Source organism: Leishmania martiniquensis, chromosome 22 (assembly GCF_017916325.1).
Source record: "Leishmania martiniquensis isolate LSCM1 chromosome 22, whole genome shotgun sequence".
In the NCBI taxonomy this organism is placed as follows: domain Eukaryota; phylum Euglenozoa; class Kinetoplastea; order Trypanosomatida; family Trypanosomatidae; genus Leishmania; species Leishmania martiniquensis.
The window spans coordinates 433,516-454,422 of NC_090157.1; the positions used below are offsets into that span (position 1 = coordinate 433,516).

Here is a 20,907-nt window from a genome sequence, read left to right on the forward strand (position 1 = left end):
GTCTCCGCTCTGAGCGACAGGGAGAGACATGGGCAGATGAAGGGGGTGGGGGTGGAGAGAAGGGCAGAGGAGTGCCGGCGAATTTTCTCGAGTTCAGGAAGGCTGGGATTCGATTCAGTGTTGTTTTTTTGCGTTGGTGTTTGGTCCACACACACACGCGTGCGCGACTGCGTGACTGCAGATGTAGTGCAGTGCACATGGCGTGCCTGTGTGTGTGTGTGTGTGCCTGTCTCGGTGTCGTTGCGCGCCTTCTTGACGTATTTTTCGCCCCCCCTCTCCCTCTTCTTCTCATTGTCGTTCTGCGCGGTTCTCATAATGTTTGCTGTGAGTGGTTCAGTTTTGCCGCATGTGCTAATGGGCTCACTGCAGACGCTGCAGGGGAAGGTGGCGCGAGAGCAACGAGCGGTGCCCCAGCGCACGTCGCGTGCACCTCTTCTCTGAGCCATTCCGCTCCCCTATTCCCTCACCCTCCCCCCTCTCCTCTCCCTCGCAGTTGCGCGTGCACCAAAGCCGTTCGGTGCTCGGTGGCTTGAAGGACAAACTGCGTGTGACGCTGCCAACGGCCGCTACGCCGCATCTGTGTACCTCACCTCGCAGCCTCCTGGCTCGAATGAGCGGTGTTCTACTGCAGGGAGGAGAGTGGGTGAGGGCCTGAGCGCAACATGAACAGCAGACATCACTGGCGTCTCACTCTTCCGTCGTGCATGTGCTTCAGGTGGCATCCCTTTCCGAAACGCCACTTACCTTCATTTCGAACCCTGTCCTCCTGTTTCGCTCTCTCGCTGACGTTACTGGTTGATATGGTACGCGTTGCCTGTCTTTCACGTCATGACGCCACACCGCATTAGTTGGCTGTGTTGGCTTTGGGTGTCAAGCTGCCGTCTTCCCGTAGTAGCAGTAGCAGCAGCAGCAGCAGCTCCCCTCCCCTCTCCTCCCCGCCTTCACCGTCGTTGGTCGTCTTGGTGACTCAATCGTTACAGTGCCCCTCGACGCTCGGGCCCTGCGCGTGGGTGTGGCATGTACCGCGCCAGATCTTGCTGCGCCGTGGCGGTGTCAGCAGCAGCTCCCCATGCCTGCACCGCTATTGGGACCGTGGCCCGTAGCTACACGCCCATCCACGCTCCTGAACCGGCGGTCGATCACTTTGGCGCCCTGCGCAGCGCCGACGAATGCCGCACCTTGTGGGCTCAGCATCTTCCTGTGCCATCGCTGAGGCGCGCCATCGAGCTTTGGCTGCGTTTCGGCAATGACCCAGTCGTCCACACCGCCGTCTCCCCTCCGTCAGCGAAGAAATGGGCAGTGGACGCGGCAGCGTCCTCGTCGCCCTTTGCTTACGTGGAGGACTACATGGGGTCCAACATGGTCACGGGTACACCGGCGCACGTCAAGGAGAGCGCGGAGCTGTGGTCAGCGTACTTCGAAACGATGTACCTGCGACGCATGCGCCAGTCGCGCCGCACGTCGAAGCAGTACGTTGGTGTGCCCGTCACAGCCGACAAGGGTCACGGTGCGGGCGATAGCGGCGGTGGCCGTGCGTCCTCGTCGGTGGCGAATCTGTTTCTGGACGAAGCCGATCGCCCCAATACGAAGTGGGACGCCGACACGTTTTTCTGCGAAGTTTCGTACCTCAGCGAGCGCCATCTGAAAGCGAAGGTGACGAATTACCTGCAGCTGGAGAAGCTGCTCTGGGGCGGTGCAGCGACGCCGGATGCGTTTGTGCAGTTCTTCGAGGCCTTCCAGCAGCAGACCGTCACCCGCGTCCCCCTTCCTGTTCCGTCTATATGGGTGTACGAGAACACGGAGGCCAAGAAGAAGTGGGCTGAGCGCTACCTGCCAGCCTGCAGCGCCGCGCACAAGTTCTTTCAGGAGAAGCTTCGCCTCCACGCTGCCGACGCTGCTGCAGAGGCGAAGCTGCTCGCCGACGTCGCGGCTGCCTATAAACAGGTGCACGCCATCCTGCTCGAGCGCCGCGCGCGCCAGGTCGCAGCAGGTGTGTGCCCAAGCATTTGGACAGGCGACTGTGCGACCGCCGCCACAGCAGCAGCAGCCGAGGAGGAGGCGTGGGCCGCGAACGAGGTTGAGAAAGAGCAGCGCCGCATAGAGGAAGGCGTGTACGATGCGGAGGACCTCCTCGACACCACGGCCGAGTGGGCTGCCGAGCACGCGAAGCTCCAGGCGATCCTTGAGCGACCTCTCACCAGCAGCGGCTCTGCAGACGGGGCGCCGTACGATTTTTCGCTTCAAGACTTCTGGATGCACACGGAGCGCAGAGAAGCTCTGGAGACGGTGCACGTGCTCGAGTCGGAGTCCCTCGCCCGTGTCGCGGCAGCCGCGCGCCGTCGCCTCTACAGCGAAACGTCGTTCCCCGATGTACTCGCAGGATTAGAGGAGAGTGTGGCTAAAGCGCATCTGGACCTGCGAGCCGCGGTACTGAAGCCGCACCTCAACAGCGTGTGGTGTCGCATGCACTATGCCAAGTTCGGCGCTGCATCACTCGTGCAGCACACCCACACAGCGAGCCGGCAGCTGCTATTTCATTACGCCGCCTCCATGCAGGAAGTAGCGGCTACAGCACAGTTATACTACGCCACAAAGCCTTTGAGTAGTCAGCTGGACTACGCGTCGCCGTATAGCTTTCGTCGCTCTCTGGCGCGGCACTGCTCTCACTATGGTGTTGAAATGGCTCATGCGGCTCAGCAGCCGCTGCTGCTCAGCGCCGCGCACCTCGCCAAGGCCGAAGGGGTCATGGGCCGTGTAGTGCGACAGGCGGCCGCCTCCTTTGGGGCGCGTCGCCGGGCACGGCACAGCGCCGCGAAAGCGAACAATCAGCGCCTGCTGAATCCCGTCACGTCTGTGCTGGTCACCGCACCGGCGCCTGAGCTGCTTGCGGCTGGGGCTGATTTGCTCTCCGTCCTGCGAGAGGAAAAGGCACTGAAGGCTAAGGCGGCCAGCGACACGCTTAAGGTGTGGCCGCTTGGCTCGCGGCAAACAGTCTCGTACAGCTGGACATCCCCGGCGCTTGAAAAGCTGCGTCTTCTGCGCCTCGCTAACGGCTCCCTCACAGCGGAGCAGGCGGCGCAGCGAGATCAGCTGCGGCAGGCGGGAAGACTTGAAATCTCGATGTGGCGGCGGCGCACTGTCGACGAGTGTCAACGGGCCAGCGCGCAGGCGCAGCAGGAGGCGACTGATGTGCAGGCGCTCATCGCTGAAACGCCGGCCCTGCAGGAGGTGTCATCGTACGCGACGCATCTCTACGTTACACTCACCCGTGAACAGGAGCAGCAGCAGCAGTCCAGCACCGGCGCCGCGTCGACGCCGCAGGCGTGCCTCGAGAGCAGTGAGGAATGGGTCTTCGCCGTAATGTTGGACGATAACGTGCCGCTCTCCGAGACGCAATCGACAGAGGTGTTTCTCCCGTACGTCGACGCTGCAGGCCGGCGCCTGCCCAACGGCGAATACCGTGTAGTCGTGCGCGCTGTGGACCGCGAGTTGAACCCGACCGAGCACCCGACGCTCATGAGCGAGGCCGCCTCCGCGTCCTTCTCTGTTGTCGACGCGCTCCCGCAGCTCTACATGCAGTACACGCAGCATCAGCAGCCCGGCGGCGCGGCGGCGGGGGCGCCGGCCGAGGCACCGCTTGAGGGCGACATGGCAGGCAGTGAGTTAATACCGTTCTGTGCTTTTCTTCGTGAAGCCGGCCTGCACGTCTCACTCAGTGCCGAGTTCGCCATGGGCCAATCCCTGGACAAGCAGGGTAACGTCTCGATGGCGGAGGTGGCGGCGGTGCTGCGGGGCACGGAGTACCACCGCAGTCAGTGTGAGCTCGGCATCACAGACGCCCAGCGCACCATTGAGCCGCAGTGTCGTCTGCACTGGTCCCTCTATCACCCAGGCGCGACAGAGCATGAGTGGGCAGCGGCGCGGCGCCGTGTGCTACAGCGTGCCATGGCAGAGGAGCGCGACTGGTGGCTGCCCGACCCTATGTTGGAGGTGACAGATGTGCGGACCGACAGCGCAAGCGGCGCGTCCTTGACATTCGCTGCCTACCCCGCTGTTGCACGATATGGCACGGAGCTGTGCACCGTTCTGCGCGCCCATGGTACAAGCTGCATGGACTATGCCGTGTTGCCCGCAGCCCCCAGCGCAAAGGCGCCCGCCTCTGGGGCCGGCGCGAAGGTGCAGGCAGAGTGCACTGTGGACGGAACCGGTGCCCTTGCGTCACTGCACTACGGCGCACCAATCAGCGCGGCAGACGTCACGGTCGAGGACGCGCTGAACGCAGCCATGGAAGCGATACAAGTGGCGCAGATGCGGCACAGCACGCTGTCGATGGTAAAACTGAGTGCGTTCGAGAAACAGGCGCAGGCAATGCTTTTGTGCGGCGTTTACGGCCACGAGTTTGGTGGTAAGTACGGCCGCACCTACGCGTACGCATTGGATAAGGCAAAGCGCGAGATGGCGGAGACAGCTGAGTCTGGACACGTTGCCTCGCTTCAAGCCGCGGACGCCGAGAAGCTTCGGCTGTTGGATCAGGAGCAGACGTCGACGGCAGTGGACCGCTTCGCATCTCAGACGAACCCTGAGCAACGCCTGACTCGCTTCGCACCGCGCTCAACTTTGAGCGGCTACAACATGGAGGACGCAGCCCCGAGTCAAACGTCCACGTGGGGCCAATAGCCGAGAGCGCCAGCGTCGCTCTTCGGGCGGATGCTCGGGAAGAGGGAGAGCTGTGTGTGTGTGTGTCTTTTCGTTCTTAAGCCGCGTGACTTCTCTGTGTGCCTTGGCGCAATGCGTTGTGCATGAGGAGAGCGCTGTTTTTCCGCTGTGCTTCGTGTATCTTGCTCACTACCGTCGGAGGTGGAGGGGCGCGCACGCCACGGCCGCCTCTCCGGCTTCATTGGGTGAGAAGAGAAGAGAGGGGGACGAGTGGTCAACGTGGATTTGTGGGCGTACTCGGATCGCCGTCCCCGTCTTGGTCTCTACTCTCCCCTCTGCTCCCTATCGTACACGCCCTTCGTGTACACGCAGCTGCGGCGTGTCCTCATCTGTGTGCTATCTTGGGCGCATGCACAGACAGACATCCCACCGGTGTTACCGCTGACCGGCACGCAGAGGTGCAGAGCGGAAGCGTTGGGGGGGGGGTACTCACGTCCTCCGTGCGTCTTCGCTGCCATCACAAGAGGATATGAAAAACACTCGAGGAGATGTCTCAGAAGCAGTCGCTTCCCTTGCGGTCGGGACAAAAGGGACGCATGGGAGCCTACCAGAGGGATAGGGTGGGGAGAGGGGAGGTGGGCGGGGCGAGCAGACCGAGTGCGGGTCGCCACCGAAGGTTTCATCGAGTGTACCGTCAGTGACGCTCAGCTTCTGGTCGCCCAAGCGCGCGTGCCGATATTCCTATTCCATTCGCCTACGCGCCACCGCCCCTTCGGCCACCTCTCCCGGATGTCTGCACATTGGCAGACGCGCAGTCGCACCTTCGTGCGCGGCGAGCACCGCCTTTCCCCGCCTCCCCTCACACAGACGCGTGTGCATCTGTGCGCGCCATCAAGAGGCCCACGCGTTCGCTCTCGCTCTCCCTTTCCCATGAGTTGACGCGGAGAAGCGCATGCCCGCTTACGCACATCGACAAGTCATCCCACCACCACCACCCACTCCCTCTCCCCCTCCTTACACAGGCATTGATAATATACATATACATATATATATATACTTGTACTCTCCGGCGCCTCGTGTGTGTGTGTGTGCCGCTTCCCATTCACTATTGGCCTAGCGAAGAGATCGCATGCGCGGGAGCGAACCGAAGAGAGTGAGGGGGAGAGACTGGAAGTTGTGCGGCGCGCCTCACTGGGGAGGAGGAGGAGGGAGGAGGGGGGCCACCCACGCGATCGCGTCGCAGATTTACAGGTGGCAACGTGACACCGGCGCGAATTGAGAGGGGAGGAAGAGAGGAGGAGACGCCGGTGTTCGTGTGCCTTTTGGGTGGCGTTTGCAGCGGCAGCGGCAACGGTAGTGGGAGTGCGATTCGCCAGACGCCCTCAGTTTCCCCTTTCCCTTCCCACTCCCTTCACCTCGCGTAGCCGATCGCATTCGCCACGGTATAGAGCCTGCCTTTCGCCAGCAGGGACACCCTTTCCACCGCTGTCCACGCACGCATACATCCATAGAGCATTCAAGACGGCTGCAGTCATAGCAGTCGGTCCGAAAGAGGCGCCGCTGGCATTATAATCGGCAGCACAGGCAGAAGTCTGCGGCGTTAGCGCCATCGCCTGCAGACAATGCCATCCTTATCGGAATACTGGCAGAGCGGCTTTCGCGGGCTGCACATTGAGGAGTGCATTAGCAACGCGTTTGCTGACTTCGCCCCCTATGCCGCTGCTGACCAGCAGCGCATCGTGGTCTCGCGCCAGACGCCGGCTCCAGGTAGGCCAATAGGACGCAGCAGTTGCGGCTGCGATAGCCGTGGTACAGCAGCGGTCAACACCTTTGTCGGTACCCCGATCGGCCCGGCGTCGCATATCGCGTCCTCGTCTTCTGTCATCGTCGAGGAAAGCGGGGACTTCACCGTCCAGATGCGCGACCCACACGCCGGCTCGATGACGTTCTCCACAACCGGCCACATGCAGATGGAGGCGGCCGTGCGTATCGCCATGCCTGTGTGGTCATCCGCGTCGCGGCAAACGGATTCCTCAACGTCTGCCGAGAGGGCGGCGGCTTGTGTGTCTGCGCTGTCAGTGGGGCCTCCTGTGATAGGGCCGGCCAGCGGAGCCGCCGAACAGCGCCGCGCGGAGGGCGCCATTGAAGAAGCAGCGAACGCCGCCGCTATACCATCGGCGGTGGCAGCCACGCACCCCGACATGAAACCAGCTTCGTCGCAGCTGCGCTTTACGGACTTCACCAGGCCTCTCACGATATCTGCGAGCGGGGCCGCAAGCACCGGCACCACCACGGCCAGCGCACCGGCATCATGGGGGCAGCTCGAGCTTGACTTCTCCCTCCCAAACTGGTCCGCCAATCGACAGAGCATCGGAGCCCGAGCGGGGCCTGCTGCCTTGCGAGTGAACCGCACCCTGTCTTCCGAGACCTCTACAGCCGCCAAGTCGCCCATGAACTCCGGCTCGCTCTCCGACGACGACCTCTTGGCTTCCAACGGTGGCTCTGGCGATGGCACGGGACGCTGGTACCAGTACATAGTCGATGCTGCCGTCTGCGTGCCTTTCGGCGGCAGCAGCAGCAGCGCGGGTGCACCGAGGGTGGCGAGGCGTGCGCTGGACGGCACGCCGGTTGTCATGTTGCCATCAGCGCCCTGGGCACTGACGTGCGGCATGCAGATCCCTCTCTCGACTGGAGACACCCTCGTCGGCATCTCACTGCAGAATGACCGCGCGTCGTCCGTGACGATGCCGCTGCCCGGTGTAGAGTGGGTCACAGCAGCTCCTGCTGGAGCCCCGTCCGCCGCTTCCCCTTCCCCTTCCCCGGTCAATCCACTGGCGCCCACTGCGGGTGAGGCGCTCCACACCGCGTGTGTGCCCTCCCTTTTGTATCCAAGCCACCGTGCCGACCGCAGCAGTGGCTCCGACGACGCCTTCTCGAGCGCCGGCACCGCAGCAACCCCGCTCTACGTGGCCATCCCATCGATCACGGTGCGTCTCTTGCTCGTGCAAACGCTAGCCAGCCATACCCTCGTGCGCCGTGGCGCAGCAAACCTCTCTGCTTCGCAGCTGGACATGGGGAGCGGATACGACTCCAGCACGAGCGCTTCTCGTATCGCCTCGTCGTATGACTGGCGCCAGCTTCCCACGCTGGCTGGCATTAGCGTCGGCTTTAACCGCGATCAGCTGCGCGTAAGCGCGGCATCAATACTACACAATGGTGAGGTCGACCTGGAGGCGGCGGCGGTGCTGGACCTGACACCATGGATGCCGAGCATGCCAACTATGCTCAGGCTGGGGTACAACAACGCAGGCCGACTCGCGGTAGGTATTACGTCGCTCTTCTATGAGACGGTGACGGCCACGCTGGGGGTGCACGTGGCACGTGGAGAGGAAGCGAAGTTCGGCATTGAGGTAAGCTTTTAGAGGCAGGCGTACACAAAAATGCGCACCACCTCCCTGCCCCTCCCAACCACCCACCCCTCCTGTCCTTCATGGCGAAGCCGATCGGAGGAAGGAGAGGATGATTAAGGAAGCGCTATGCGTGCATAGCGGCTTGCCTGGAGCAGCAGCGAAGCAGGTGCCCCTCATCGCCTTCCCCACCACCACCACCACCACCCCCTCTCTCTCTCTGCTTTCCCACCCCGACACACGCACGCAGTCACGCGCAGGGCGATCGGTTTCGCTCTTCTTCGATTGTGTGCACTAGCCCTTTTCCTTTCCACCTTTAGGGTTTGCTCAGGGTGGTGCGAGCGGCTGCCTCTACGCGCCCACGACCCCCCGGTCTCGCTGCGCCATGCGCATCCGGGGGTCTATGCAGCTGGTCATGCGCGCGAGGATAGGAGAGGGGGGGAGTGGATGGCGAGAAGGGGAGAGGGGTGTGCAACATGAATGTGTGGCTCAGTTTTTGTATGCATTGCACCCCGCCCATTGGTGCGCACTGCCGCCCGCGATGAGAAGGTGTTTTTTTTGAGGGTGCAAGTTTCTGTTCGCATTCCCCCGGCCATTGAAGTGAGCCGTCCTACCGCCCCTTCGGTCTCTCCTCCACCGCATAGAGAACAGCCTCATTGTCGAAAGCAGCACTCACCCGCTGTCACCCGTCTTCGAAAACGCGATAGACTAAGTTGGTATCATCTTCTGTGCCGCGGGTCCCCGCCACGTTTCCTCCACTCGCCGCGAGGGGCGTGTCTGTATCTCGCGTGGGTACACCCAGCACCGAGGTGCGCGGTAGCCTTGCAGACTTCGTCGTGGTCAACGGAGACCGCGGACCGTCCTGCTCACGGAATGGGTCGCGGAAGTATGGAATGGTATGTGTTTCCAAGGAAGAAGCGGGGCCTGTGCATCTGTGCGCGCGCGTCCGAGAGGATGGAGCACTCGTTGCCAATCGCGCACCCGCGCACGACGAAAAGAGCATCGTGGAAGCCGCCTCTCCCTTCCCTAGCCCTTCTTTGGAAGAAGCGTGCTTCAGCTCATGGGCTGCGGCAAGGATGGCGCGTCGCTGCCCTCACACACACACACACACACGCGCACGGTGTTAGAATGGAGGCCACATTTCCCTCGGCTATTCTCCCAAATCCTGACAGACTCCATTACTCACTCACCCCTCCTCCTCCTCCTCCTCCTCCCCAAACACATACGCACACACGAACGGATGTGTGCCGCAACGCGTGGCGCCTGTGCTGATGTCACCGCCCCATACATTTTTCTTTTTCGTTTCCTGGCGTCGAGCAAAGAGAGCCCGCCCCACGCAAACCTGCACGCGCGCGCAGACGAAAACGCATCATCACATATGCTTCGCGTCTGTCGTCGAACCCGCACTCACTGACTCCCCGCCACCACCACTACCCCGCCGCCGACGTCCCACTCCTATAAAGTATCTGCGCGTGTGAGGGTAGTAACACGCCATACACCATCGCAGACGAGCAACCTTCCTCATCCTCTCTCCCTTTCTGTCCCTTCCCGGTCCCTCGCTCTCGACGTGACACCCGTCATCGCTGCGTAGGAAGCTGACCTGCCGCTTCCTCTCAAACGCCTGTTCGAGTCGAATCACAGCGCCCACCGTGACGGGTGTTTTTTGTCGCTGTTGCTCGGGAAGGGCTTTATCTGTGCGTATCTCTCAGTCTGGGTGCGAAGGTGATTGCTCAGCAGGCACGATTGTCGCCCCCCTTCCTGAACGCGTCGTGGCCAGCGGCCCTTCCCCTCCCCTCCCCTGCCCTGCCCTGCTGCGCCTCGAGGTGCCGACTTTGCCTCTACTCTCCTGTCCGCTCGCTGATGGGGTCAGGGGAGAACTGCAGACGTGGCCGCGAGCCGCGGTCGGGTGTCGCTTCCACTGCGCTTGACGCCCCTTCAAAGATACGTTTGCTTGCGCAAATGGTGCTGTGCGTGATTGGCATCAACGTCTGCTTCGGCTGGTGGTCCGTCAAGCAGGAGCGCGCCATCACAAAGCCATACTTCATCGAAGAGAGCGCCTTCGCCTCTTCGATGGCGGCGATGGCCGCGGCGCATAACGACGCACGTCGCGCCGCGGCGGTGGCAGCGGCAAAGTTGAACGCCCCGCCCGGCAAGCCGAACCCCGTGCACCTGTCGACGGTGTACGGCCTCGCTCTCACCCAAACGCTGGCAGGTGTCATCGTGAGCGCCATGCTGCTGGGGGCAGACACTCTTCTGCGTCGTTGGATGCGGTGCCACAAGCCGCAGCACGGCCGCCGGGGAGGCTTTACGGCTAAAGTGCCAACAGCGCCAGATCAGCGTGAGAGCACCGCGTTGAGTCGGCGAGACGTGCCGGAGATGCTGGCCATGGGCTTCTCCAACATCCTCGGCACTTCGCTTGGCCACGCCGCCATGCGCCGCCTCTCCTACCCTGTCGCGCTGACCGCAAAGATGGGCAAGATGCTTCCCGTTATGCTTGTCGGCTTCGTGTGGTACCGCATCCGCTATCCACCGAAGAAGGTCGCGTCGTGCCTCCTCATCACCGGCGGCGTCATTGGCTTCTTTTTACTGGAGAACCGCATCGCGAGCGCCGCGAAAGCGTCTGCCGCTGCCGACAGTCCTGGTGGCAGCAGTGGCAGCACCGGCTCGAGCACAAAGGGTGCAGCGTCCTCCTCTCTTCTCGGTATTACGCTGGTCCTGCTCAACCTGCTCATGGACGGCTACACCAACTCGACTCAGGATATCCTTGTCAAGCGATACCGATGGAGTGGGGTGTCACTCATGCTGCGTACGAACTTTGTCTCGGTCGTGTGTGCCCTTCTGCTGCTTTTCACGCTGGAGTTCGGGGAGCAGCCGTGGCTGTGGCTCGCGTCATTCTCGCACCACGCCGCGGCCACCGCGGTGCGCAGCTTCCCCATGTTGAGCAGCGTGTTTGGTCGCGCGCCAGGGGTGTGGCCGGAGCGCGCTGGGGCAAAATCGGCCGCGTCTGCGGTCCCCTTCCACGACCTCTCCCACTTTCTCGCCTTCCTCATGCACTGCCCGGAGGCGCGCCATGATGTGCTTCTCATCAGTCTCCTGAGCGCGCTTGGGCAGCTGTTTATCTTTCACACCATCACCATCTTCGGGACACTGACGCTCACCGCAATGACGCTGCTGCGCAAGGGTGGTAGTGTCATCCTATCTATTGTAGTACACGGGCACCAGCTCCAAAGCGGGCAGTGGGTCTCACTCGGCGCCGTCTTCACCGGGGTCCTTCTCGATGGCTACACCAACGTCCAAGAAGCCTCGTTGTCGAGGAGGCCGACTACAGCGAAGGGCGCTGGCAATGGTAGCTATGAGCAGCATGCGCAGAAGCGCGCGGCGCCGCATGGCCTTGAATCGAACGCGACTTCGTCTTCGTGCAGAGGGACTGTGCCGACCACTGGCCGACCCGCCACCGAATATGCAAGCCCCATGTCGAAGAGCACGAGCGAATCAGCGGATGCAGCAGTGACAACGTCGGCCGGAGTGCGGGCGCTCCGCAGCATCGCCGTCGCAAGTGCTGTCCCCACCTCACCATCCCCGAAGGCAAAGAAGGCACAGTAGAGGCGGCCAAGGCATAGGAAGGGCAGGCGGTGCAGAAGAGTTGCTGATCGCCACCAGAAGGGAAGGTAATGACCACGTTTAGGCGCCAGAGGCTACTCTGGCGCTCGCGCTGTGGCACCTGCGTCGACCCTCCACCCCCACCCTACCCCACCGTTCTGTAAACCCCCTTCTGCGATGTTTCACCGAGGGTATCTTCACTGTTGTCCCGCAGCGTGCACCCCACGGTGGTCTCTCTCCTCCACATCCACCCACGCACACCCACACACACACGCGCGCGCATGCCTCCTCCATGTGTATATGCGCTCTTGGTGCTGCGAAGGTCGTGCGGGTGCGAGCGAGACAAACGCTGTCGGACCCCCTGTCATGTCGCCACTCAGAGGCGTCCTCGCGCATCCAGCCGTCTCACACCACATCAGCTCTGACGCGCACGCCGCACTTCACGAGCGAGAGCAGAGGCGCTTACCGAGGAGGCTCCGCCAAAGCTTTTGCGGCTGCTAGCAGCCCACCGCACTATCCTCCTCTGTCCCGCATGCGCCCGTGCATGTGGATAAGCGCGCAGGTGCCTCTCGCTGCTGCGTTGCCGGGCCTGAGCGCTCCTCCCCTCTCACCTCTTTCCTCTCTTCGCCATCTGCCTGTAAGCGGCTTATATGCATTCATTTCTCCTCTCTGCGGCTGTTGCTGCAGCATCGACGGCCTCTACCTAACCGTTGTCGACTGTGACGTGCATCACGCATACGTCTCCGAAAGGACCACTCAGACACAAACACATTGAGAGGGCGTCATACGCCAAGGCTGTCAACCGCCACCAGCCATACATGACGACGACAAGGATGCAGACGAACACGTACCCGAACGTGTTGGATGGCACGGTCGATGCGGGCGACATCGCGGCTCTCTTGGCGGAGCTGCAGGATACCGGCAGCTCTGTCACAGGTGCCAACGACACCGCAAACGTGCACCAGCACAGGGAGACCTCCGCGCCTCGCAGTGGTGTTGGCGGGACAAGTGTGCTCGGTGATCAGCGGCGCAGCGCGCATGCAGCACCCTGGCTCCGTCACCGCGCCTTAAGCCAGAAGGGGGGCGCAAGTGATAGCACGGCACCTCCCCATCGTGCCAGTACCGCGGGCCGCCCCGAAGTCGCATCGGGATCGCCAGCACCTACCGGCTTCTCTACGTACGATCTGGCGGATGCAGGGCTCGAGGATGCGCAGCTCAGCTCGCAGCACCTGTCTGCCACACCGCTTGGCGTGCGGCTGGCACCGCTGGGTGGGGGCAACCGCACGCTTCGTATGGGCCCCTCGCCATCATCGCTCTCAATGGCCGCGCAGCAGACGCCTCTGCCGGTCTCTCAATGCCCGGGCAGCGCCGCTGAGGGCTCTGGGGTGCCGCAGTCGTCGCTAGCACCCCAGCCACCTCTGCCTCCACTGCCCAGCCTTGGAGCTCGTGGAGCAAGGGCCAGCCACAGCGGCATCGCGGAGGCTGGGGGGAGTCTGGGTGGGCCGGCTCCCTCGTCCCTTCTCGCTGATAGGCTTTTGCGGCCCACGCCTAACGACGCGTCAGCCGCCGCCGCCACGGCGACACCTTCGACGTCTGAGGCGCCGCGCGAGGTGAACTTTCTGCCACTCATGTGTGCACGCTATCTCCGCCCAGTCGGCATGACACCAACCGCGAGGTTAGGCCACACCCTCACTCCTGTCACGCCAGACACAATGCTCCTCTTCGGCGGCCTTGATCTGCACGGCGAGGAGACGGCGTCGCTGATGGCCTTCAGCACAACCACCATTTCGTGGGAGCCCCTCTATACCTTGTCAGAGTCCCCGGCGGCGCGCCACAGTCACGCCGCCTGCGCCTACGATGGCCGGTACCTCGTCGTTAGCGGCGGTGTCGCGCAGAATAGCGGTGCAGTACTGAATGACGTGCACCTTTACGATATGCACACACACCACTGGCGCTGTGTGTGGGACGGGCAGCGGGACGGGTCCGCGGAGAATCGCAACGAGCCCGGGCCGCGCTTTGGGCACACAATCGTGTCGCAGGAGGATCGCCTATACCTGTACGGAGGCAAGACGACAAGCGAGTGGCGCCACCACTCACGGCGCGGCTCCGGCATCGGGACCACGGCGTCCGCGACGCTCGCAAGCGGCTCGGAAGTGTACGTCTTCTCGCTCAACACCTTCCGGTGGCGACGGCGGGTGCGGGCAGCTAAGGAGCGCCGTACTTCGTCTGCTGCGCAGGAGGCGGCAGCACGAAGCCCCGCTAAGACGACCGAACAAGCGGACGTGGAGAATCAGGAGGTGCTGCGCGCCCGCCCTGCCACACGCGCCTACCACGCGGCGTGCATCAAGGGGAACACCATGTACATCAATGGCGGCGCAGGCGCGTCAGAGGTGCTCACCGACACGTGGTCGGTACAGCTGAACACGGGCGAGTGGCACTGCATACACCGCGGCGGCACCGCCGATGCCGTTCCACGTGAGAAGCACGCCATGTTCGTGTGCAGTGAGGCGCTGCTGCTCGTCGGCGGCTGCAGCAGCGGTGGCACGCTGCACGAGCGCATCACTGGCAAGTTCACGCACTTTGCTGTTGTGCTGCCTCTGGTGGGCGTTGCGGTCAGTTCGCCGTGTTGGATACCGGTGGCAATGGGCAACGCATCCATAGTGCAGCCGCAGAGGAAGGGCTTTTCCGCTGCGCTGACAGGTGGCTTCGTCTACGTGTTCGGTGGCGTGTGTGGCGCGGAGCCGCCAACAAACTCTATGGTGCGCTTCCTCGCTGCCGATGGCTACGTCTCGGAGAACGACCAGGCAGCGGGGGCCGGCAGCGTCGGCGACGGAGGAGCGCAACAGCTCCGACTGAAGCTGCAGCAGCTGCGCGAGCAGCACCGGGGCACACCGTTTGACTGCTATGCGTATGCTGGCACATACGGCAGTGCAAATGTGGCGTCTGCTATTGCACAGCTGCCAGCGCCGTGGTCTGCCCCCGCAGCCGGAGAGGACAGTGGGCTGCTGCACCAGCAGCAGCAGCTGCTGGTGAAGGCTGGGGAAGATGTGCCGATTGCTGGTCTGCATCGCGCGATTGTACATCAACGCGCGCCGCTTCTCCTTCAGCAGCTTGAGGGCTGCCGCTCGGAGTTGTACCGCTGCGGAAGTGGTGCTTCCTCGTCCCATGTCAGACTACCGCAACGGCAACAGCAGCACCGCATCTCGTCAGGCAAGGCTGACGATGAGGTGGACGCACTATTGGTGCAGGTTGCTGAGGGGCAGCACGACGGTAACGCTAAGGCAGTAGCCCCATCGTCTGCAAACGCCTCGGCCGACGGCGCCGGCGGCCTGCCCGTGTACTTCACAAACGGGACGCCGCGCGTCCCTGGTTTGGCACAGCCTCTCACGGCCGACGCACTGCAGTGCCTTGTCGACTATATCTATTGGGGCGGCCTGAGGGCCAAATATCGCCTGCTGCTGGAGGAGGAGAAGGACGAGCACGGCGGCGACGGCGCTGAGGGGAGCAGTGGCCGCCCTGCTGCGAGCGTCAGTACGAGCAGCTTTGCGGCTGAGTACCGAGCGCATCTGGTACAAACGCTGGAGATAATCAAGGCAGCCAGTGAGACCTACGCGTTAACACCCCTAGCCGCTCTCTGCGCGGGTCTGCTGGCGGGCGATCGAGAGCAGGTGCGGCTGGCCCGGCTGCGGAGCTGCGAGCAGCTGCGCAGTGACATGGCTGAACTTTTAGCATCGCCGTCCATCGGTGCCAACACCACCATGTTAGTCGTGGACCCGCACACGAAGGAGCAGTCGGCACACGTCCTGCATGCCTGCATTCTACTGGCTGCCAGCGATCTCTTCACAGAGCTGCTGCGACCGCTCTATCGGGCCGTAAGCGGCGGGCCTGCGGGCGTTGGGACATCATGCAACCATGTCGGCACCCTTGCGGCGCAAGTCAGCACGACGGCCGCCGCCTCGCCGCTTGCACTCCTTACGAGCTCTTCGAAGAGGACTGTCCTGATAGGGCCTGTGCCCTTGCCGCTGCCGGCTGTGCAGCCCATCCTGCGCTACCTCTACACTCAGCAGCTTCAGGTGCCGTCCGAGACCGCGCTGGAGGTCATGATCGGCGCGCACCAGCTCGGCCTCACACCGCTGCAGGCGCTCTGCGAGGCCATTGTGGCCCGGGAGGAGGTGAGCTACCAGACATGTTGCTCCCTCTACTATCTGGCGCGCAAGTACGAGGCATCACTGCTGGAAGAAATCGCGCTTCTGACGGCCGTTTCGGGCTTTGTCACGGTGCGGCACACATCAGCCTATCAGCTCTTGTCCGATGGAGACAGGCAACATATCGACGCTGTGGCAGCAGAGCTCGGGTCGTCGGCTTGGGTACCGCCGCCGCCGCCGCAGACAGTTGTGAAGCCGAGGGCCGTCTACAGTGCTCTCTGGGACGCCTCAGCGCCATCGGCAGTGTAGGGAGGAGGAGGAGAGGAAGAGGGGGAACGGAGCACGCGGATAGCCGCGGCAGTGCTGCCTTGCCACTCGTGCAATGAGGCCGTTGTGGTTCGGTGGCTCACTCCTCTGCCCCGCTTTGCTCTTCTCCATCGCCGCTCACTTGTGCGGAGAGCGAAAAAAAAAAAGCGGAGACCTTTCGGCCCCCCTCAGCCGCCCCGTCCACCCCCTCTCCCCACAAACGCGCCACTTATGTTTCCTTGTCGGTTCTCTTCGCGCGCCCGCGCCGGGATTGCTCGCCAGCCAGCCTTCCCCCCCCTCACACACACACACACGCCTCTTCTCTCGAGTGACCGGCAGAGGGGAAGGCGTCTCTGGCCTTACCGATGTACGAAGAGCGGAAAAGCGGGGCCGGCGCGCCTGCGTCTGGAGGTGGCGTTGTTGGCGATGGAAGCCTCTCCGCTTCGCCCCGCCACCACCACACGCCCTTTCGAGCGCCGTGTGAGACGACTCGTTCCGCTCCCTTTTACCCACGCCTCCGCTTCTTTTTTTCTGTCTGCTTCTGCTTCCCGGCTCACGTCTGGAGCGCCGTCTCCCTCCCTCCCTCCCCCCTCCTCTCGCTCGCTCGCTCGCTCGCTCCCCTCCACCGGCCATGGGGTGGGCTATTCTGTTCTCGGTGTCTCTCCCCCCTCCCTCGCTGCCTGTCTCGCGCCTTCCTCCACCCCTCATGCGACATGCTCTTCATACGTTAATGTACCTCATGTATGCATCTCTCCTTTCTTCCGGCCAAGGAGGGCGCACTTCGATGATGGCGGCACGCGCACGCACAGAGAGACGCCATCCGCCACTACCACCACCCCTCCCCTTTCCTCGCTGCACACACGCCTTCTCAGACTTGAGACATGACCACGTCGCTCGCGGCACCGTTTTCAGCAAAAAAGGGCAAAACATTTACCATGCTCTCGCCAAGAGCTCTTCCCTCCCCCACTCACACGCGCTGTCCCGCTTCGGCGTTGCTTTAGGGGCTCCCCCACACCTCTCATTCACAACGGACAGCACAGCATCGTCCTCTTGCCACAACCCACCGCCCCCACCACTGCCGCCGCCACCGCGCGCGCCTACAAAAAAACAGAAGCAATCGCCTTCGAGGGCGTGATGTCTCGGCTGTGTCTGTGTCGCGTCTTCTAGAGAAGCGGCGCTGTGTGTGTGTGTGTAAATGCGGGGCTCTCCTCAGCAAGTCCTCCAGGGCTGCGGAGGAGGGGGGAGGGACGTGGCGGCGCGCCCGACGAAGGAGCCCCCTTCCCCTTCTCCCCCCTGTTCCATCAATTTTGTGTGTACATCTCTCTCCCTCCTCCTCCCCTTCCCCCACACACACACATACACATATGCAGCGGCGCTGAGCCGTCCACGACACGTGCCGCAGGCTATCGCTGCCTAACGTTGCTGCGCTTCCTTCTTGAAACTTCGTCCTCGCGCTTCGCTCTTTACGCCTCTTCAGGGGAACACCCCCTCCCACCGGCCTCTCTCTCGCTTCCACACCCTCCGCCTTTCCTCTCGACGCACACGCACGCACACACACTTATTCATGTACAAGCGCAGTGGCGCGTTGCTTGAGGTGCAGAATTGCATCAGCATCGGTCGGCTGCGCCTTGCCCAGCAGTTCAGCACCATGGAGGGCTGGCAGCGCCTTCAGGACGCACGCTTTGACGCGTACGTGCAGGAGAAGCGGCAGAAACAGTACTTCGACGCGTTTGATCAGCGCGTCGAACGTGCCTTTCGTGTGGTGGCAAAGCTGCACAGGGCGGAAGTCGTGAACGCCTTCAAGCGCAAAATGAAGGACAGCACTGAGGGCAAGTGGACCGCTGCCGTCGCGTTAGAGGTGAAGTCGGCGGTGGAGGAGCGGTTGCGCTGGCTACGAGATGTATGGTCGCAGATCGATGCAGACTACCGTTGCAGCGATCCGCAGCGGCAGGCTAAGGCGGCGCGCGAGATATCAGACGCACTGCGTGGCGAGCCCGGCGCGTACATGCAGTGGGTCTACGAGCGCAAGCGCGAGGACCGCTTTGCTGGTCCGAAGGTGAAGACAGCGCACGAGGCTGAGCTGAGCGCCGCAGAGCTTCCCGAGGTGACAGAGGAAGAAGCGAACCGCTACCACAACCTGCCCCTGCGCATGGCGGACATTGAGCGCAACGTGAAGAGCCGTTTTGGTATCGCTGGTCAGCAGCACTGGGCGGAGCTGCAGGCCGCCAAAGATGAAGCATATGAAGCGAAGCTGGACACAGCGGCCAAGGTGTATGCGAAGCTGCTGGACCAGAGTGCGCGCTTCGATGAGAGTCGGAGGACGGCGCTGCTGCGTAGCAACGTGGAGCGCATACATCAAGCACAGGTCCGATTCACGGCGTCGATGGAGATGGAGAGGGAGCGCGAGCGACTCGTTGAGGCGCATGAGGCGATGCAAGAGGCGCGTAAGCAGCAGGCCAAGGCGGAGCGCATTGCCATCCTCCAAGAGGCGGCCGAGCTGCGGCGCCGGGGGGCCACCTCAGAAGAGATCAACCAGCTCGCCCGGCAGCGGCAACTGGAAGCACACGCGCGCCGGCAGGCGGAGTACCAGCTACAGGAGCGCGAGTTGCTCCAGCAGAAGAAGTCGCACTACCTGGACTTGATCGAAAAGTTCAAGAATGACGTCGAGATGCGGGAGGGTCAGGAGCTTCTCCAGCAGCAGCAGATGTCCGACCCGCGCCCGCAGCGCAGCCAAGGCGGCGTCGAGGCTAGTGGCGCGTCGAAGCTCAACGCCTTTGGCTTCATGGATGCGGACCGGCTGGACAGCCCTGCCGAGTCGCAGCTGACGGCCAGCGGCTCGGCAGGGCATTCAGCTGTCCTTCATGAAGACTCGTCGGACGGAGCCGCAGGAGCCTCCGCCTCCGCCTCCGCGCCCAGCAACTTTGCATCGCAGCCATCTCGCAAGAAAGCGTTGTGGAAATGTATTGACGAAGACCGTTACGAAGACCCGTCAAGGACGGTCCATCAAGCCCGCCTCGACGCCGCGGCGACGTACGACCCCCTGTACGCGAAGCACCTCGCCCTAACCTTAGCGCAAGGAAAAAAGTACACGAGGCAGGGCCTCGGCGAGCTCGCAGCTGGTGGCGGCATGGACCGACAAGTGTTCAAAGCCGCTGCGAAGACAATGCGCCCGTATCAGTGGGGCTTGTCCTCCAATGTAGTGCACGACATTGACGGAGACGGTAGCAACGACTACTTCTTGGGCCTCGAGTGGCACGTGCGGCACCCCGAGACGGGCGACATTGACTGGCGATACGAGAAGAAGAGTGGAGGTGCCGTTTTTCGCGGCCCGCTGTTGTACCGCATGGGCGCTAAGCACCAAGTCACCGAGGCCGGCAGCGCCACGATGGACCCCTCAGCGGTGACGGTGCGGCGCTTTTCACCACTGTCGACGACGTCATCACGGCCTGCCTCGAAAGCGGCGCTGCCATCGCCAGCCCGGCGAGCCGGCGCCGCTACTCCACCTCCGGCAGAGGCTGGTGGTGGTTCACGTCCATCGTTACACCAGCCTGCCACCCGCGCCGCAGGTGTCGTCGCTGCACCGTCCCTTCCGACGTGGCAGAGTAGCTGAGCGGCCTCCACTTCATGCACGTGTGTGACTGTGGGCACGGTCCGAATTTAGCCCTCCCCCTTCTCTCTTCCCCCTTCCTCCCTGCTGCTGTTCGGACCTACACAGGGGTGTGATCAGGTGTGGCCACCATCTGCCCCTTCAACGCAGTCACGCCCGTATCCCATCCGTCACGACGCCCTGGTGAGTTTTTGCCTATAGTTGATGCTGGGCGCCTTGCTTGCCGGCTTCATTGCTGTCGTGCACGAGGCGAGTGTGTGCTGGAGGTTTTACAGAAATCTTCTTCGAAATGGTGTGGATGTGTCTGCGTGAGTGTTTGTGTGTAATCGGCTGCCGGGCCTTTCCTTCCCGTCTCCTCCCTCCTTTACTTCGCTCGCGCGCGAGGCACGTCCGCATCAGGGAAGAGAGCACCCTAAACCATTAAAGCCGCTCACTTCGATAAAGGGGAGGGAGAGAGAGGGGGATGCATGCAGGCATGCGAAGCCATCCAAGCGAGACGGCATCAGGGGAGGGGAGGAGGAGCGCGAATCGGCGGTGTGCATCCTTCCTCCTTGCAGCTCTCTCACCTCTCATCTCCCCTTCAAGGGCAGCAACTGTCCATGATGAGCAGTGGGCCTCCTCACCCCCAACCCCTCGCCCCGGACCCCCTCCATATGTGCGGAAGCTCTCGGATGCCCCCTTTCCCTCCCCAACCTCGTCCCTCTTTCTCACCCCCCTCTCCCTCTTTCCTGCGTACATGGCGGCCGGCACCTTTTCCTCTTCCTCTTCCACGCACGCACACGCACGTGCGCGCTCTGTGGGTTGCGGATGTCGGGGGGCAGGTGGCGCCGATACACAAACGAAAGTCAACAACAAGCGCTGCTGTTTGCTCCTTCGGCGTATTCGTGCCGTCGCTCCCGCTTCACTCCTCTCTTGGTGCGTCCTTCTGTGGGTCCGTCGCGCTCTCGGCCGCGCGGCCCTCCCTCCCTCACTCCCCCTTTCTCTCTCTCTTCCTGCGCGCGTGCGTTGCACCTCGAGTAAAGCCCTTTTTTTGTTTCTTCTCCTCCGCACGGCCGTTTGCCCCTCGCGTCGCCGCCGCCTCCTCCTCCCGGCATTGGCACACACACACGCGCGCGCGTACCACAGCGAGCACACCCCCAGAGGGGGCGGAGGCGAGGAGGAAGAGGGGGGAGCGTAGCAGAAAAAG

The 20,907-nt window shown here is 62.9% G+C and overlaps 5 protein-coding genes across 5 annotated transcripts; all 5 read left to right on the forward strand.

The window, feature by feature from the left end:
• Window positions 1-1,017: 1,017 nt before the first annotated feature.
• LSCM1_02941 (uncharacterized protein) lies at window positions 1,018-4,677 on the forward strand (the record flags this gene model as incomplete). The annotated part of the gene is made up of 1 exon (XM_067320500.1): window positions 1,018-4,677. One exon carries the CDS (start codon window positions 1,018-1,020, stop codon window positions 4,675-4,677), a length of 3,660 nt encoding a protein of 1,219 aa, XP_067178812.1.
• A 1,601-nt stretch (window positions 4,678-6,278) lies between these two features.
• LSCM1_02942 (uncharacterized protein) lies at window positions 6,279-8,078 on the forward strand (the record flags this gene model as incomplete). The annotated part of the gene is made up of 1 exon (XM_067320501.1): window positions 6,279-8,078. One exon carries the CDS (start codon window positions 6,279-6,281, stop codon window positions 8,076-8,078), a length of 1,800 nt encoding a protein of 599 aa, XP_067178813.1.
• Window positions 8,079-10,022: 1,944 nt separating this feature from the next.
• LSCM1_02943 (uncharacterized protein) lies at window positions 10,023-11,666 on the forward strand (the record flags this gene model as incomplete). Its single annotated transcript, XM_067320502.1, has 1 exon — window positions 10,023-11,666. One exon carries the CDS (start codon window positions 10,023-10,025, stop codon window positions 11,664-11,666), a length of 1,644 nt encoding a protein of 547 aa, XP_067178814.1.
• An 830-nt stretch (window positions 11,667-12,496) lies between these two features.
• LSCM1_02944 (uncharacterized protein) lies at window positions 12,497-16,117 on the forward strand (the record flags this gene model as incomplete). The annotated part of the gene is made up of 1 exon (XM_067320503.1): window positions 12,497-16,117. One exon carries the CDS (start codon window positions 12,497-12,499, stop codon window positions 16,115-16,117), a length of 3,621 nt encoding a protein of 1,206 aa, XP_067178815.1.
• Window positions 16,118-17,678: 1,561 nt separating this feature from the next.
• On the forward strand, window positions 17,679-19,724 carry LSCM1_02945 (uncharacterized protein; the record flags this gene model as incomplete). Its single annotated transcript, XM_067320504.1, has 1 exon — window positions 17,679-19,724. One exon carries the CDS (start codon window positions 17,679-17,681, stop codon window positions 19,722-19,724), a length of 2,046 nt encoding a protein of 681 aa, XP_067178816.1.
• Between the last annotated feature and the right edge of the window lie 1,183 nt (window positions 19,725-20,907).